The sequence below is a fragment of the Rhincodon typus genome, chromosome 17 (genome assembly GCF_021869965.1).
Source record: "Rhincodon typus isolate 14 chromosome 17, sRhiTyp1.1, whole genome shotgun sequence".
Classification (NCBI taxonomy): Eukaryota; Metazoa; Chordata; class Chondrichthyes; order Orectolobiformes; family Rhincodontidae; genus Rhincodon; species Rhincodon typus.
The window spans coordinates 3,399,961-3,419,653 of NC_063348.1; the positions used below are offsets into that span (position 1 = coordinate 3,399,961).

General features: G+C 40.4%; 1 protein-coding gene across 1 annotated transcript in view; it reads left to right on the forward strand.

Moving 5' to 3' along the window:
* The window catches only part of LOC109924216 (mucin-5B-like), a 123,435-nt gene that overhangs the window by 40,523 nt on the left and 63,219 nt on the right, over positions 1 to 19,693 (forward strand). The window contains exons 19-26 of the mRNA XM_048607281.1: positions 1,596 to 1,747; positions 1,862 to 2,000; positions 2,233 to 2,343; positions 5,831 to 6,010; positions 12,495 to 12,734; positions 13,822 to 13,978; positions 14,713 to 14,841; positions 16,682 to 16,829. Of these exons, the coding sequence (XP_048463238.1) occupies positions 1,596 to 1,747; positions 1,862 to 2,000; positions 2,233 to 2,343; positions 5,831 to 6,010; positions 12,495 to 12,734; positions 13,822 to 13,978; positions 14,713 to 14,841; positions 16,682 to 16,829 (1,256 nt within the window). The remainder of the gene's footprint in view (positions 1 to 1,595; positions 1,748 to 1,861; positions 2,001 to 2,232; positions 2,344 to 5,830; positions 6,011 to 12,494; positions 12,735 to 13,821; positions 13,979 to 14,712; positions 14,842 to 16,681; positions 16,830 to 19,693) is intronic.

Consider the following 19,693-nt stretch of genomic DNA (forward strand, 5'->3'; position numbering starts at 1 on the left):
TCAGCAGTTCAAGAAGACAGCTCACCCATCACCTTCTTAAGGGACAGACAATAAAATGCTACCCAGCCAGTCATACCCATGTCTCACAAGTGAATAATAAAAAAAACAGCATCTGGGGAGAATTCCAGATTTCCAAAGTTCTTCGTATGAAGAAATTCTTCCTGATACAATGCCTTATTATTCCCCCTTATTCTGGGCTCCTTACATAAAAATGATCTTTCCTCCAACATAAAGTCATAAGTATGGATGTTTGCAGATCATTACACAGTGTTCAGGAGAATTTACAACTCCTCAGATACTGAAAGAGTTCATTCCACATGCAGCAGGATCTGGACAACATTCAGGCTTGGACTGAGAATGGCAAATGACGTACACACTAAACACATAGCAGGCAACCATTATCTCCAACAAGACACAATCTGACCATCTGTTTGTGACATTCAATGTAACTGAATCAGCTGAATAAACTTTGTGGCTACACAGACACGTCAGAGGCTGAACTCTGCATCAGATAACTCTGCCCACCAGCTTTTAAAAAAAATTGTTCATGGGAAGTGGATGTCACAGGTTAGACTAGAGTTTATTGCGCATCCTTAATTACTCATAAGAAGGTGGTAATGAGCTGGCTTCTTGAACTGCTGCAGTCATTGGGGTGTAGGAACAACAGGTGTTGTTAGGAAGGGAATTCCAGGACTTTTACTCCATGACCATGAGAGTTCCAAGTCAGGATGGTGTGTGGATTAGAGGAGATCTTCCCAGAACAGGTTTATCATCTACAAGACAGACGTCAGGAGTGTGATGGATGAGTACAGCTCTAGCAACACTCAAGAAGCTCAATACCATCTAGGACAAAGCAGCTCACTTGATTGGAGTCTCACCCATCATCGTGCACATTCACTCTCTCCACTGCCAACACTGTGTGTTCCATCTGTAAGATTTGTTGCAGGAACTTGCTAAGTACCTTCTAAACCTGCAACCTTTACCATCTAGCAGGGCAAAGGCAGAAAGACAACTATCTGCAAGTTTTCCTTTGAGTCACACACTTTCCTGACTTGGAGATATATTAGTTATTCCTTCATTGTCTAAGACTCAAAATCATGGAACTCCCTGACAGCACTATATGTTTACTGACAAAAGAAAGACCGAAACAGTGCAAGAAGGTGGCTCACTAGCAAGAGTAACTACGGATAGAAACTAAATGCTGACCTTGCCAAAGGTAGTGACATCTCAAAACTTAGTTTTAAATATGTTCTCTTTATATACCAAGTCACATCCTTTAATCAACTTAAACATTTCAATTAGAACACTCTGAATGTTCTGTATTTGAGGGAATGTGAGCCTCATCTTCACAACCTTTGCATAATTTACCCCTTTTTGTTTCACTGTCATCCTGGTGAATTTGCATGACATCCCCTGCTCCCCGCAATCCATAATGTTTTTCATAAATGTAGTACCCCAGACTTAACCTAATCTTTCCACCTTCAGTTTTTCTGTTGCTTAATCTTTTTACCTGTCAAAGTTTTCGTTATCTCTGCATATTGTACCTCTTTGCCATTCTGTAGTTAAATAAAATTTTCCATGTTATTACTTTACAGTATGCCACAGGTTGTGTTTCTGGATGTGTATGTCCTGAAGGTTTAGTTTCTGATGGAAGTTGTGGCTGTATCCCTATAAATCAGTGCCCATGTACACATAATGGAATTCAGTACCATTCTGGGGACATTGTGCAGGTGGACTGTAACTCATGGTATGTAGAAAATATTGACTCATTTTTACCGACAGGATGAACTGTCAGGTACAAAAGTGTAATAACCCGAGCAATATAAATTCGGTTAATGTACATTTTATTTGACTTTTTAAGTGAATGCAAGAATAGATTGTGGACCTGCACAAACCAACAGTGTCATGGGACATGTATGATCTATGGAGATGGGAACTACATCACTTTCGATGGAAAACGTTACAACTTTAATGGCAACTGTGAATACATTGTTGCACAGGTACTGGGGACAAATATGCCCATTCATTAAAAATAATCATTGTATTATTTTTAAAATAGAACAAAAGTACAAGTACAATGATGCTAAATTGCTCCGTTTATTATTGCTGTTACATTCCAATTTCAGAATTTTTAGAGCTAAGTTAGTTTTGTTTGCAGTTCATTTATAGACTTAGAGTTATATATTTTGTGGAATTGTTAGTTTTTTAATTCTGTCTCTTCATACCTGTTAGGATTATTGTGGAAATAACACTTCTGATGGCACCTTCAGAGTAATCACTGAAAACATGCCTTGTGGGACCACTGGAACAACATGTTCTAAATCAATTAAAATCTTCTTGGGGGTAAGTGAACAGGATAATATACAATCAGCATCACTGCCTCTGTTTCCTGCAATTGAAAGGGTACAGGTAAAAGTGTTGAGAGGAACTAGATGTTAAGTATTTTGAAAAACAGGGCTTCAATGGGTTAGAATCTCTGGATTTTGCCCAAACCACATGCAAATTGAAATTGAAATTAGTAGATAAGGTAAGCGACTGAAAGAATGGTATGGGAAGGGTGTTGTATTAGACACTAGCACTGGCACTGGAACGGGAGGGAATCGTACATTTGCTGAACTGGGCTGGGGACCAGGATCCTAGTGAAAAGAATGAAAGGAGCAGTTACAAAAATTTTAGGAGAATGAATTGGGATTGAAAAGATAGTAGGAACCATAACTCTGCAGCAAACATAAAAGGTCAGACTAATAATCAGAATGGTGCTTCATGTACGATTCTAAAAGTAATGGAATCGAGAGAGAGAATTAAGAAATGTACATGGGAAAATAACAGTGCTGCTGACGGAAAAGTATGTCTGCTACCCAAATGGGGTAGTCGCTATACAAATGCAAATTCAACTCAGGTCAGTCAGGAGTAATATGGACTCTTTTGAGAATGATAACACTGATGTGGTCAGTGAGAATAAGATAATGATAGGCACATCAAATAATTACAGGTTACAGGACAGGAAAAGGATAGTGTGCTGGACATGCGAGTGAATATTACTATTGAATAAGAGATAGGGATTCACTGGAATTGACTTAAACAAAGTAGATGTAATGAGGAAAGCAAAGTGCTAAAGAGTAATAAATCTCCAGATGGTTTCCATTTCAGGATTTTAAAGTAGTCAATAAGAACATTTCAGATGCCCTAACTATAATCTGGTGAAACAAAAAAATACAGAACAGTCTGTGAAAAACTCAGCAAGTTAGGTAGCATCTATGGAGATGGAAGAATAGAGTTAATAGGCCGAATCTTATGTTTATTTGGCTAAATGCAAGATGCATCAAATTCTTGGGGGTTTTTCATTGTGAGGCTCAATGTATTTTCTCACTACCTTACCAAACTCACCTCATTAACTACCACATGCAAATAGCCTCCCTCTCACCTTATTCTATCCCGATCATCATGCACTTTTCCCAGAACAGCTCACCAGATATCCCAGAATTGACCAGCATCCTTGGCTTCAGTGCTATTTAAAAGACCATTGTGCATCTAAACAAGCATCATCAGTCTGGAGCCCTGCATGGTTAATGACATTTTCCCTGAACATGGCAGACAAGAAAAATTTGGTGCTCCATTTTGATGGCAAGGGTCTAGAGGTCCTGGTGTATGTGGTGCACAGATGGGACATCCTCTTTCCCTAAGACCAGCAGAGGCCATGACGGCAGACTATGCCAGTCTACTCTGAGGTCGCCACCAAGGTCAGTGGAGGAATGCCCAGTAATGTAGGAAGAAAAGGTCAACGTCCTCGAGATGCAGAGAGGTGAGGGAGGGAATCGTAGAGCTTAGGACCAAGGTAACTGAAGTTACAGTTGCTAGATTTGGGGTTAAAGTCAAAGATGCTCAAGGCCAAAATTAGGTGAACATGGTATTCTGGTAAGGTTGTGAAGCTGAAGGATATGACAGAGACAGGAGGAGGTGAGGCCATGGATTATTTTGAAAAGAAGGCAACAGTTTTAAAATCAAGACTTTTCTTGATCAAGGCTCATGTAGGTCAGTGAACACAAGGGTGATTGGTGAATGGGATTTGGTGTGAGTTAAGACACAAGTACCAGAGATTTTCATGACCTGAAGTTTATTGAGTGTAGAATATATAAGACCAGATGAGTGTGCACTGGTTTAGTCAATTTCAGAAGATAATAAATGCATTATTGTGGATTTCAGCAGAGATGAGCTAAGGCAGAGTGATCAAAAGCAAAGTTGCTGGAAAAGCTCAGCAGGTCTGGCAGCATCAGTTCTGAGGAAGGATCACCAGACCCGAAGCGTTGACTCTGTTTTTTCCTTCACAGATGCTGCCAGACCTGCTGAGCTTTTCCAGAAACTTTGTTTTTGTTCCTGATTTACAGCATCCGCAGTTCTTTCGGTTTTTATTATTGCAGAATGATGTTGGGCAACACAGGCAAGAGTAAAAAGACAGTCTCACACAGCTGTCAACAAGAGGGACAAAGTTATTAGCTAGGAAATGGAGTTTGGAGTGGGCCTCAAAAATAGCTTTGGTCCTCTCAATGTTTGATTGAAGAAAATTCCTGCTGATTTAGTCCTGAATGTCAGATAGCAATCTATGCACTTAGGCATTGACAGAGATGGATGTCGTCAGAATAAATGTGATCACTAACTATATGCCTTCAGAAGCTGCCACCAAATGGCAGCATTGGATAAAATACCGAATAGGACCAAGAATGAATCATTTGGGGTCATCGAGATAACGGTGTGGGAGCATGAAGGGAAGCCAATAGAATAAGTACCTTGACTATGATTAAAGACAAACCCGGTGAGAGCAGTCTCATCTACCTGGACAACAATGGGGAGGTTTTGTAGGAGGATGGTGGGATCAACAGTGACAAAGTCTGCAGATAGGTTGAGAAGAACAACGTGGGAGAGTTTACCTTTGGCATAGGTGTACGGAGTCAAGGGCAGAAATCTGATTGGAGGGATTCAAACATGGAATTCCAAGAAAGATAGGTACTGGTTTGGGAGGTAATAACACGTTCAAGGACTTGAGAGGAAATGAAGGTTGGAGATGGAAATTTGCAAGAATGGTGGCGGTTGGCAGATTTTGAGGAAAGCAGTGATGAGCTTTAACTTATTGACGAGAGAGGCAATACAATTAACACCACTAGCTAATTGGAAGAAGGGAAAGTTGGATTACCAAAGGTTGAGTGGGAGCAGGAGATGGGACTCGTGGAGAAGATGAATTTGGTGAGGAACAGGAAACAGTCAAAAAACCAAATAGAATTTAGCCTTTATATTTAGAAGATTGGAAGAGAATGGGGTAAAAGTCATGCTTCAGCTACACAAAGCCCTGTTTATCTATCAAGTATCGTGACCAATCCTGGGTATCACACCTTCAGAGTAGAGTAAATTTTATGGAGAGCAGTGTAGATTTAGCAAAGTGACTCCTGACTCTAAGGATTTCTAGAGGATTTCACATCTTAAAATTAAAAAGACACTTGTGCTGTTAATTATAAAACTGAACTTTATGTGACAGGCTTAATTGACAATTAATGTTCAAAACCGGTAAAGTCTTAAACATATGCCAAGAGTGCAAGAGTACCTTTTATACAAAGAAAATGTTGGAGCAAACGCAGCAAATTCTGGAGATCTGTGCCTCATCTTTTTATCCCTTGAACTGGCTGAACAATTCATGTTTTAATAACACAGTATGTTGTTAACACACAATACTTTTCCAATAAGACACAACAAACCAGCAGATACAGAAATTTCATGCTGCAATTTATACATAGTTATTTTACATGGTATTTATCTCATTAGATTGTTTACAATCTTTCAGAACTTGGAAATAAAACTCTCAGGTGGAAAGTATGAAGTGGTGAAGTTTGGTAGCGGCAAACACATTCCTTATGAAGTGCGTTATCTTGGCATTTACCTTGTAATTGAAGCTAAAAATGGATTGGTATTGATCTGGGACAAGAAAACAAGCTTGACCATTAAACTCAGTCACTCCTTTCAGGTAAGTGCTTACTTCTGAACCTTGATATTACAAGTGATGTTCTTTACATTAACAGCAATTTAAAATATTTTGAACTATCAAATTTCACTCATTTCAACACTCCTTATCATTGCTCATGGTTGAGATATCTCAAACCCCTTCACATATAATTATTTACTTTGAGATAGATTGAGAATTATGATGATGGCTAACACGCACTGCCACAATATGTAAGCATGTGATTTCTTGTTACTGTTTTTATTGCCCGAGATTGACTATCACAGTCTGTTCTCCAGCAAGTCACCGTGTACTTTCTCAACTGAAGCTAATGAATGAAAAGCACACCTGGGAACAATTCAAATAATGGCCAAAGCACAGCAATAACATATATTGTAGGAGAAGATATCTGCCTGTTGATTTCAGAGAATGATATTTGATTTATTTGATTTATTTACTGCCACATGTATTGGGTAAATCTTTTTTTTTGCAGAGCATTGTTAATAGCCAGTATAATTATAGACATATGACCATGTGAATCACAAGGAGGAGTAGGCCATTTGGCCCTTTAAGCTTGTTCCACGATTTATAAGATCATGGCTGATCTCATTGTAACATCAAATCCACATTCATTCCAACCCTGATAACTTTTCACCCCTTTGCTTAACTAGAATCTACCTTCTCTTGCCTTAAAAATATTCAAGGACTCTGTCTTTTCAAGGAGAGAGTTCAAAAGACTCAAGACCCTCTGAGAGTAAAATTTCAACTCATCTGTTTTGAATGAGGGGTTACCCCTTTTAGACTCTCCCTAAGAGGAAACATCCTCCCCATGTCTCCTCCATCATGACCCTTCAGGATTTTAAATGTCATTTCAATCAAATTGTTTCTTACTCTAAACTCCAGTGTATACAAGCCTAGCCTGTCCAGCATTTCCTCAAAAGATAACCTGCCCATTCTAGGGGGTATTAGTCTAGAAAACTTTCTCTGAACTGCCTCCAACACATTTGCATCTTTCCTTAAATACTGTAACCTGTACTGTGCACAGTTCTCCGAATGTGGTCTCCCGAATGCCCTGTATAACCAAAGCATACTTTTGTATTCAATTCCTTTCACAACAAACAACAGTATTCTAATGGCTTTCCTGATTACTTACTATATCTGCATATGAAACTTTTGTGAATAATGCAGTAGGACACTCGGATGCCTCTGTATCTCATGGCTCTGCAATCTTTCACATTTAAATCATCTATTTCTTTCTTATTCTTCCTTCCAAAATGGACAACGTCACATTTTCCCCACACTAGGCCTCATTTGCCAAATCTTTACCCCCTCACTTAACCTGTCAATATCATTTTTGTAACATCTCTGTGTCATCTTCTGTTCCTATTTTCCTACCTATCTTTATGTTGTTGGCACATTTGGCAATAATACCTTCCAACCTTCATCTGCACCATTGATTTAAAAGCTATGCTTGCTGATACCCAGGCTCACTAGCAGGGAGAAAATAGGTGCAGGAGCAGGCCATTCAGCCCTTTGAGCCTGCACTACCATTCAATACAATCATGGCTGATCATGCAATCTCAGTATCCCATTCCTGCCCTCTCCCCATACCCCTTGATCCCTTTAACCACAAGGGCCATGTCCAGCTTCCTTTTGAATGTATCTAATGAACTGGTCCCAACAGCTTCCTGTGGGAGAGAATTCCACAAGTTCACAACTCCGAGTGAAGAATTCTTCCTTATCTCAGTTCTGAATGCAATTGGTTCCATGGTGTAATGGCTAACACTCTGGGCTTTGCATCCAGCGATCCAAGTTCGAATCTCAGTTGGACCTCTAATTGTTGTGTCCCTCCAAATTGTTTAATTAGGAGCATGACAGTGAAATTTGCCAACAGACCAATCTAAGGCTGGACCTTTTAGCACCGCCACGTCAGAACTCATCACATTTTGGGGCGGCACGGTGGCACAGTGGTTAGCACTGCTGCCTCACAGCGCCAGGGACCCAGGTTCGATTCCAGCCTCAGGCGACTGTCTGTGTGGAGTTTGCACATTCTCCCCGTGTCTGCGTGGGTTTTCTCCGGGTGCTCCGGTTTCCTCCCCCAGTCCAAAGATGTGCAGGTTAGGTGGATTGGCCATGCTAAATTGCCCATAGTGTTCAAGGAGGTGTAGATTAGGTGGGTTATAGGGGGATGGGTCCGGATGGGATGGTCTGAGGTTTGGTGTGGACTTGTTGGGCCGAAGGGCCTGTTTCCACTCTGTAGGGATTCTATGATCTATGAATGGCTTACCCCTTATTCTTAGACAGTGTCCCCTTGTTCTGGACTTCCCCAACATTGGGAACATTCTTCCCACATCTAGCCTGTCGAGTCCCATCAGGATTTTATCTTTCTTTAAGATCCCCCCTGATTCTTCTAAATTCCAGTGAATACAAGCCTGTTCAACTCAGTCCTTCCTCATAAGTCAGTCCTGTCATCCCACGTATCAGTCTGGTGAACCTTCACTCAACTGCATTAATAGCAAGTATGTCCTTCCTCAGACTAGGAGACCAAAACTGCACACAATACTCAAGGTGTGGCCTCACCAAGGCCCTGTTTAACTGCAGCAAGACATCCTTACGCCGACATTCAAATCCTGCCAACCTGAAAAGGATTCACTTACACCTGCACTGTGAGTCCTGTTAGCCAGCCAATTTTCTATCCATGCCAAAATGCTACCATCTACCATGCACAATAACCTTTGATATGGCACCTTATCAAATGCCTTCTGAAAGTCAGAGAACAGTACATCAACCCATTTCCCTTTATCCACCATATGCGTAATATTTGAGTGACTCTGTTTTGGGATCAGGTACACTTCAATAAATTAATGAGGGAATCTGACCTTTTGTCCTATCATTATCGTGCTCAGTAGTGGCCAACACAAAAGCAAGGTGATTTTCAATTAATTGCTCCAACATTTCATCCTCATGATTAGGAGGATGGTAAAATAAAACTCTTCTAATGACAAATACAGTGTGAAACTCTGAAATTATAGATGCCTTCTAGCTCTGAACATCCAACCAGAGGTAATTGTTCCTGTAATCACTGTTTGTAATGTGTTGACCTAAGAAATCATTCCCATTTTTGGCAAATTTACTTATGTTGCATTAATTGAGATATTGAGGTGAGAACTAACTGGAATTCAGATGACTCTCCCATCATAACCTTTTTTCAAACATTGTCATAAGCTACAACGATCTACAACACGTGACCAGCAGTGTGCCACAAGGCTCGGTGCTGGGTCCACTGCTTTTCATCATTTATATGAATGATTTGGATGTGAATATAGGAGGTAGGGTTTGCCACTCCTCACCCCATTTGCCCATCTGATCAAGGTCCTATTGTACTCTGAAGTAACCTTCTTCACTGTCCAGTACACCTCCAATTTTGGTGTCATCTGCAAACTTATTGACCAAACCTCCTTTATTCACATCCAAATCATTAATATAAATGATTAAAAGCAATGGACCCAGCATAAATCCTTGTGACACACTGCTGAACACAGTCCTTCAGTCTGAAAAGCAACCCTCCACCACCACCCTCTGTCTTCTACCTTCGAAATCAATTCTGTATCCAACTGGTTAATTCTCCCTGTATTACATGTGATCTAACTTTGCTAACCAGTCTATCATGAGGAACCTTGACGAACACCTTACTGAAATCCACATATATCATGTCCACCACTCTGCCCCCATCAATCCATTTTGTTATTTTGTGGGAGTCTTTTTAAGGACTAGTTGATTCGAATGAAGGACAGACATGGTTCCTGTGAAAATGAAGGCTAGGCATGGCAGATTTGGGAACTTTAGATGACAGGGGAAATTATCAGCTTAGTCAAACAAAAAAGCATGCCTAAGGTCTAAGCAACTAAAAACAGACAAAGTCCTTGTGGAATATAAAGAAGGAACAAGCTCAGACAAGGAGTCAGAAGAGCTAAAAGGTGTGATGAAATGTCCTTGGCAGCAGGGTTAAGAAGAATCCCAAGGCTTTTATACGTATATTAGGAGCAAGAGGGTAGCTAGAGAAAGAGTAGGCCCACTCAAGGATAAAGGAGGGAGGTTATGTATGGAGCCAGTGGAAATGTGTGAGATCCTTAATGAATATTTTACATTGGTATTCACCAAAGAGAGGGACATGAGGGATGCTGAAGTTAGGGAATATGAGTGAATACACTTGGGCAGGTCAACATAAAGAAGGGGGAAGTGATGGGTGTCTTGAAATACATTAAGATAGACAAGTCTGCAAGGCCCGATGGGATCCATCCCAGGATACTGTGGGAAGCAAGGGAGGAAATAGCTGGGGCCTTAGCAAATATCTTTGCATCCTCTTTGGCCTCAGGCAAGGTTCCAGAGGACTGGAGAATGGCCAACAACGTTCCATCATTTAAGAAGAAACAGAGGTAATCCAGGTAATTACAGGCCAGTGAGCCTGACGTGGGGAAGCTGTTGGAGAAGATACTGAGCGACAGGATTCATTCACAATTGGAAGCAAATGGACTTGTTAATGATAGGCAGCATGGTTTTATGCGGGGAAGTTCATATTTCACCAACTTGATTGAGGTTTTTGAGGAGGTGACAGGAATGATTGATGAGGGAAGAGCAGTGGATGTTGTTACAGGGACTTTAGTAAGACATTTGATAAGATGCCTCATGGCATACTGGTACAGAAGATAGAGTCTAATGGGATCTGGGGTGAACTGGCTAGATGGATACAAAACTGGCTTGGTCATAGAAGACAGACAGTAGCGGTGGAACGAGGTTTTTCGGTTCAGAGGTCAGTAACTAATGGTGTTCCTCAGGGATCAGTGCTGAGACCTTTGTTGTCTGTAATATATATAAATAATCTGGAGGAAATTGTAGATGGTCTGATTAGCAAGTTTGCGGATGACACCAAACTTGGTGGAGTTACAGATAGCATGGAGAATTGTCAAAGGATAGAGCAGGATATAGATAGATTGCAGATTTGGGCAGAGAAATGGCAGGTGGAGTTTTACCTGGACAAATGCAAGTTAATGCATTTTGGAAGATCAAATTCAGGTGTGAATTATGCAACAAATGGCAGAACCCTTAGGGGCATTGACATACAGTGAAATCTGGGTGGACAGATCCACAGATCCCTGAAAATGGCAACACAGGTGGACAAGGTGGTCAAGAGGCATATAGCATGCTTGCTTTCATTGGCTGGGGCATCGAATATAAAAGTTGACAAGTCATGTTACAGCTGTACAAAATTTTAGTTAGGCCACGTTTGGAATAATGCATGCAGTTCTGGTCGCCACATTACCAGAAGGACATGGATGCTTCGGAGAGGGTGCACACAACGTTTACTAGGATGTTGCCTGGTCTAGTGAGTTTTAGGTATAAGGAAAGATTGGATAAACTCGGATTATTTTTCATTGGAAATATGGAAGCTGAGGGGAGGGGGGGGGGGGGCAGGGGGGTGACCTGATAGATGTCTACAAAATTATGAGATGCATACGCAGGGTGGATAGTCAGAGCCTTTTACCCAAGGTGGAAAGGTCAACTACAAGAGGACACAGGTTCAAGGTGAGAGGGGGAAAGTTTAGGGAAGAAGTACAGGGAAAATTTTTCACACAGAGGGTGGTGGGTGCCTGGAATGAACTGCCAGTGGAGGTGGTGGAAGCAGGCATGTTAGCAAAGTTTAAAGTGTACCTTGATAGACATATGAATATGAGGTGAACAAATAGATGAACACCGTGCATGAGCAATATGTGGCGGGTATAAATAAGGACTAGGAATCGGCACAGGCTTAGTGGGTTAAAGGGCCTGTTCCTGTGCTGTATTGTACTGTATAAGACTAAATATGCTCAAAAACCCTCCGTCCACCTATCCAAGGTTATTGTTGTGTGTCTACGTTACTGTATGCTGTCTACCATCTAGAAGGACAAGGGCAGTAGATGCATGGAAACACCATCACTTTCAAATTCTCATTCCAGTCACAGTATTTCTTTTAAAGGTTACAGGGTCAGAATTCTTATTGAGTACTGTGGGAGCACTTTCATCACTGATAACAAAGGCTCAAGAAGCAACCCTTCTGAAAGCAACTTGTGATAAACAATTAGTGCCAGCCTGAACAACAATATCCAGATCCTAAAAATGAAGTTTTTAAAAGTTTAGAACAGAGTACTATAATTAGTAAGAATTTGGAGGTCAAAACAGTATTTGTTATTTAGACTGTTCTTTTTAATCAATGAAAAATCATACCAAAGTGCAAATGTTTCTTATTGGTCCATTAATGAGCTAGCAAACTGTTTTTTGATCTTTTGTAAGTAAATGATGACAGTGTAAAGCGTTGTTTCACTAAACATGATGACTTTGGAATACTATAATATGCGGTTTAGTTGTCTCCCACCAGCACCAAGTTATGTTTTTTTAAATCACCTTTGAAGGAAAAAAATAGAAAAGAGGGAGAAAACAACCCAATAATTCTCACTTTTTTTTGGTATTACAGGGTACCATCTGTGGATTGTGTGGTAATTATGATGGCAATGTACACAATGACTTTACAACCAGAAACCAGTTGGTGGTTGTAAACAAGGAGGAGTTTGGAAACAGCTGGAAGTTGTCACCTGCTTGTCCAAATGTAAAGAAAAATGAAGACCCTTGTTCAATTAACCCTCATCGAGATGCATGGGCTCAGAAACAGTGCAGCATCCTCAAGGATAAACCGTTTCTGGCTTGTAATTCTCAGGTACAGCATTATTCACCCAAGTATTTCAAATATCTTTTCACCACATCACATAAAAATCCCTAATTGTGTGGGGGCAGGGATGGTTTCCATCTTCCTATGCAAAGAACTTGTAACAACTACCAAGAGTGAAATATTTTTCAAAAAAGAAAGGACAGTATATTCTTAAGTTTCTAGTGATAACTGAGAGGTAAAAATGGAAAGATCCTAGAATTGTTAACTAATTGTCTCAACAGTGCAGCTAGGTGAAATGTAATTTCTTCATATTTTCAGTTCAAATGTGTTCAATGTGCTCAATGTGCCTACTGTTAGAGGTCAGATAGCCAGGCTGTGAATTGAAGCCATCTTTATAAACTTGCAAGCTTTTATTTATAGATATACACATTATCTACCACACCTTTCTAATTTAACAGTTTCAAGCCCACCCTATAAATTGTAGAATATAGGGTAAATTTTTAGTTAATGCTGTCTGCCTGAATAGAATTATGCACCAACTCCCCACTGAAATTTTCTGAAATGAAACTTGCAGATGGTCTTGATTCTGTGAAGTTATACTTTCCATTTTCATGAATATCTGAAAGAAATTAGAAACTGAGAGTGTCATTAAAGTTTAATACTTTCCTCAGTGTTTAAAAATGGAATGCAGTTAACATACAAAAGTTGCTGGACAATTTGAATCATTCCGTTGAAAAGTGCAGGAGAAAAGTTTTAACTAACTGCCCTAAGTGAAGGGATTAAAGATTTGAAATTGACAAATAGAAATATCTGAAGGATTTGAGTTACAGGAGAGATGCAAGCACTCAGGGCTAAAAGGCCTCGTGTAGTAGTGTATTTATTTCAAAGAAAATTCTCCATTTATAGAAACTGGGTTCAGGGAGTGGTCTCAAAAAGTTGGAGATGAATCGAGTTTGGGGCAACTTGTCCTGTGAGAAGTGCACTACTTTTTGAGCAATCTCTTAACTTGCCTAATTCCTTTTGTTCAAAGCCACATTATGCATCCGTATGAACATGATCTCTGTGAAATAAAATTTGAGATATCTGTATTTGTATTTTTTCATGAGGTGTAAACTTTCTAATGTTTACTATGCAGGTTAATCCAACTCCATATTATGAAGCTTGCGTACGGGATGCATGTGCCTGTGACTCTGGTGGAGATTGTGAATGTTTGTGTACAGCTATTGCTGCTTACTCTTTGGCCTGCAGTACTGTTGGGGTGTGCATTTCCTGGAGAAATCCTGAATTTTGTCGTGAGTAATATTTTGCTTACATTCAATAATAGGCTTGGGAGAGTAGCTGAAACCTCTAACTTCCATCAAGTCACCCACCTCTCAGGATTATTTGTAGCTAAGATACCAGACCTCTAAGATTCTGCAACCCATGAACAAGATCAATTCTGAGTCAGCCACAGGAGAATGTGCAAGAGGGTTATTTTTCTCCATTGGTGTCCTTGCAAAAATGGAGAACTAGTTTATTGCTTCGTCACAGAAACCTGGGATTGAGAATGTTGCAGTTCAATGATTTGAGCCTGCATCCTATCATCCCAGACATTTTTTGTATCTTGTGTGCCATTACTTATCTGCCCACCTTCATTATCTTTAACAGTGTTCCGAGTAATATTCAGAAGAGTGTTCAACACTAATGTTTTTATAAGCAGAAAAATAAAATTAAATAGTTTTCAAGAACTATTTTATATTGTTCATTTAATTTCAATTCCCCTGATCATTCACCACATTTTCAAGTTTGTTGCAAGGTACCAGTTAAATAACTAAATTTCTAAGTGGTCAATGTCAATAAACCTCCATCCTCTATGGCAGAGCACATTTATTGGGTAGATTTTAAATAAAATTATCGCCACGCATGATCTATAAAGGACAAGAGGTCTACTCTACCAGATTCATTCTCAGGCAATGAAAGATAGAATCTACTCCATGATGTTTGCATAACAAGATGAAAAAGTCAACAGCCAATTTCCTCTTTTCAGCTCTGTTTTGTGACTATTACAATCCTGACGATGAGTGTGAATGGCACTATGCACCTTGTGGCATTCCCTGTTTGAAAACTTGCCGAAATCCTGGTGGAGCGTGCTCCAAGATTATCCCCAAACTTGAAGGTATTTTTCCTATTTGTTTATTAATGTGGTGTTGATAATGAACAAAGTCCATTTTACACAAACATTTTTATTCACAATTAGTTGGGAAGTGGATAAACAGATTATAGAGTTCATGACAGATATTAATCATCGAAAAATGGACCATTTTACTCTCCCCTAAACAATTCATTAAAATAATGGCTAATTGACTGGAAGTTCATTCTTTTAGCCCAAGTATCTTTGAAAACCAGTTTAATATTGCCATAGAGCAATTGATCTACAGCTTGCCATTGCGTCGACTGCAATGTTGCTAAAACCCATGATGAACATCACCCAGAAGGGCAAAGATAGCAGGTGAACAGGAAGGCCATCACTTCAAGGTGGATTTTAAAGTCACACACCATTCTGAATTCTATACATATTGTCGTAGAGTTATATAATACAGAAACAGACCCTTCAGTACAACTCATCCGCGCTGATCAGACATCCTAAATTGATCTAGTCCCATTTGCTAGCATTTGGCCCATATCCCTCTAAACCTTCCTATTCATCTACCCATCCAGGAGCCTTTTAAATGTTGTAATTATTCCCATTTCCACCACTTCCTCTGGCAGCTTGTTCCATATATGCACCACCCTCTGCATGAAAAAGTTGCCACTCAGGTCCCTTTTGAATCTTGCCCTTCTCACCGTAAACCTATGCCCTTTAGTTTTGGGCTCCCATACCCACCCTATCCATGCCCCTCATGATTTTATAAACCTCTGTTATGGCATTTTTTCCATTGTGATTGGATAAGTCCCTGGAGCTCACAAATAACAACATTTCCGGTGATTTCCAACTTCAGAGAATAACTTTTCAGAATACAGAAACTACAAGGCAAGTTCCGTTGACGCTAAACAGAAATTGCACTGCAGATTACATGACCCATTAACAGAAACAACATAGCACATAAAACTAGCAATTAACAGATATCACACAGCACAATACACAAATAATTAACAGATTGCACTGCAGGTTAGACTGCCAATTAACAGAAATCGCACAGCAGAAATGAATAGAAATCGCACAGCAGATTACACCAATAATTAACAGAAACTAGGCAGCAGATTACGCCAACAATTAGTAAAAATTGCTCTGCGGATTACAACAGTGATTAACAGAAATGACACAGCAGATTACACAATAATGAACAGAAATTTGATGGCAGACTACACCAAGAATTAATAGAAATTACACTGCAGATGACAGCAATTAACAAACTACACACCTGGTTACTGCAACAATGAATAGAAAGTGCACAGCAGATTACACCAACAATTGAAAGAAACTAGGCAGAACATTACAACAATAATTAACAGAAACTTCATAGCAGATTATACCAACAATTAACTGAAATTATACCACCGATTACATTAATAATTAACAGAAACTAAACAGCAGACTGCACTAACAATTGGTGGAATTTACTTTGCAGATTACAACAACAATTAACAGAAAGTACACAGCATAGTACAGGAACAGTTAACAGAAACTACAGAGCAGTGGAGATATTTTTAATGTAACCTTTACAGACACATTATAACACATGTTTGGGGCAAGTGGGACTTGAACTGAGATCTTCTGGCCTGCGGTAGGGACACCACCACTAGACCACAAGAGCCCTTTACTCAGTAGTGTATGCTGACTATTTATCAAGGTTAGCAATATGATATCGATTGAACCTTTAGATACAGCTAAATTACTCTTTGATTCAAAGTGTATAAATCTGGTGGGGAGAAACTAAATTTGAGTTGCTAACCCATTAAAACATTACTACTATGACGAGTGAAGAACGATGTAACTGTATTGTCACCTTACCTAGGCTGCTACCCAGACTGTCCTGATGATAAGCCATTTTTGGATGAGGACAGAATGAAATGTGTTGATTTGGACCACTGTCCCTGCTATGTTAATGGGAACCACTATGAGCCAGGCCATATTGTGCCAAGCACTCAGAACTGTGAATCATGGTAAGTTTTACCATAAGCATTTCCGCATGTATTATCAATGTGACAACGAGAAAAGTTTTCAGTTTTTGAGGAGTGGAGGAAAGTGCTTACCTTGTTCTTAATGACAGAAACTGATGCTGGGTGATGAGGAACATTCCTCATTTAGAACCCAGTTTCATCTGGAATCAGCACATCTTGGGGCGGCATGGTGGCTCAGTGGTTAGCAGTACTGTCTAACAGACCCAGGTTTGATTCCAGCCTTGGGCGACCATGTGTGTGGAGTTTGCACATGCTCCTCATGTCTGTGAATAAGCCAGGCGCCTTGGTTTTCTCCCACAGTCTAAAGATGTGCAGGTTAGGTGGACTGATCATGCTAAATTGTTCGTAGTGTCCAGGGATGAGCAAACTAGGTGAATCAGCCATGGGAAATGCAGGGTTATAGGGATAGGTTAGGAGGGTGTGTTTGGGTGCTCTTTAGAGGGTCAGTATGGACTTGATAGGCCGAATGGCCCGAATCCACACTGCAGGGATTCTATGCATTAGAGACGGAGCAAATCTTCATGCATCTCACCCAATGTATCATGTCATGTGACTGCTTGGTATATTTTTAGTCTTAGGTGAAGCTGTTTGGAATATCTATTATGCTATTTAAATGCCTATTCTTATCAACAGTCTGTCAGGATTTTCAGCTGTGTTGGGAGAAATTCCTGAAAATGTGATCATGTCACATGCTCACCACATGTGATCAAATGATGTCAGTAAGTCTCAGTCTCTTGTAGCTGACTTTGTTGCCTTTTTTGTGCCAACATCTGTTACATTGAAAATCTGGAGAAACAGGAACCTACTTCTGTGAAGTGAGGGTGGGCAAAAAGATAAAGCAAAAGTGGGGGGAAATGGACCAGGTAGAGAAAATTCACTGCAATGTCAGCATGAAATAACAGCTGTGCTGGTAACACTGAGAATCCCTTCATAACCACCAGATAATAGTTCATTGATAATCCATATTCACAATTGAGCTTATGTTCCCTAGAATGTAGACAGTTAAGGAGTTTTAGGAGGTATTTTGATTGAGGTTTATAAGATAAAGCTTGTGTTTTCAAATAAACCTGTTGGACTGTAACTTGGTGGCATGTGTTTTCTAACCTTCAAGATATTAAGGGGAAGAATGAAGGAGATGGAGGAGAACCATTTCTGCTGATTGGGGAGTTTAGGACTAGGAGGCATAATGAAAACTGAAATTACAAAATAATTGTACACAATAATGGTGGCCTAATTTGGATCTTCCTTTCATAAAAGACAACCGGTGCTAGGTCAACTGCCAATTTAAATCTGAGATTATTAGCTTTTTATTAAGCAAAATTATTATGGAACTTGGAGTCAGGTCACAGGTTAACCATGATTTCATTGAATGATTTAACAGGCTTGATGAGCTAAACAGGAAATATCTCTATTCTATGTGCCTGTATAATTGCAAGTTATATATCCAACCTATAACTAACAGCATTCCTATCTATCACTAATGGTAGTAATGTTACATTCACTCTGGGGCTACATTTTATCCATTGTAGTCCGCAGTTATGGAAGATGATGACAGAGGTACCAATGTTCTTTCCATCAAATGACCGCCAAACAACCTCTGTCTCTCTTAATGCCTGTCATTAGGTTCTGTTGAGAGGATTTGCAAGGGGATACTCTACTTGTTTGGGTACATTATGAATGCACCTTCCTTGGAAATCCATTATTGAGGTGGGAATCAAACCTGGAGCTTGTGACTCAGAGGCAGGGATGCTACCCTCCATATAACAAGACCTCCCAAAATGTCAGTGGTTATCCTGAAGCAAGACCTTGTGTAGTCACACTTACCAGTCAAGTTTCTTTCATTAATCTCTCCTTGTAATTTTGGACTCTGGTTTGTACCCAGGTTCATTGCATTGCTGCTGCAACTACAAGCTCTGTAGTTTGATGATCTCCAAGTATGCCATATTCACCAGTCTCCCTTTCGTCCCCTGCCTTTTTCAACCACAATTCTTCTTGAATTCGACCCCAACCTTCCCATCTCCTAATTCCTATACTGCAGTCTCCATATCTCCTTGATGCCTTCCAGCATCCCCAAGTGTGATTCCTCTAGGCTGTCTCTTTCTTGTGAGCCCCTATTAGTGGTTAGCACTGCTGCCTCACAGCACCAGGAACCCAGGTTCAATTCCACCCTCGGGCGACTGTCTGTGTGGAGATTGTACATTCTCCCTGTGTCTGTGTGGGTTTCCTCCGGGTGCTCCGGTTTCCGCCCACAGTCCAAAGATGTGCAGGTTAGGTGGATTGGCTATACAAAATTACGCGTGGTGTCTAGGGATCTGCAGACTAGGTGGATTAACCATGGGAAATGCAAGGTTACAAAGATAGGATAGTGGAGGTGGATCCAGGTGCAGTCCTCTGCGGAGGGTTGGTGTGGACTCAATGGGTCAAATGTCCTGCTACCACAGTGTAGGGATATTATGAACTTCTTCAGTTTTTCCTCTCTCCTAAGGCTCATCGCCATAAATCCTTTCTGTCACCCCCACCTTTCATTACTGTCATCCAAACTCCAAATCCCATTCCCACGCTTATGCGTGTCCCCCAATATATTGCTATTCTCCTTCTCAACAAGCTTCTCCACCCTGCAACCTTCATTTCTAAATCTTCCTCTCTTTTTCAGGGCATCTGTCCTGACTCCCATATCCTTGACCCCTGACACAACGCACATTCCCCAACCTCCCTTGTTCCACTGAGCACCCAATTCCCAGTCTCCCTCTCACCCTCTCTCATCTCTTGGCTATCAACTGCTGACTGGCCCTGATGTCCCATTGGTCTATGTTCTCTGGAGTGGTAGGATGTGCATTTGTCCTGAC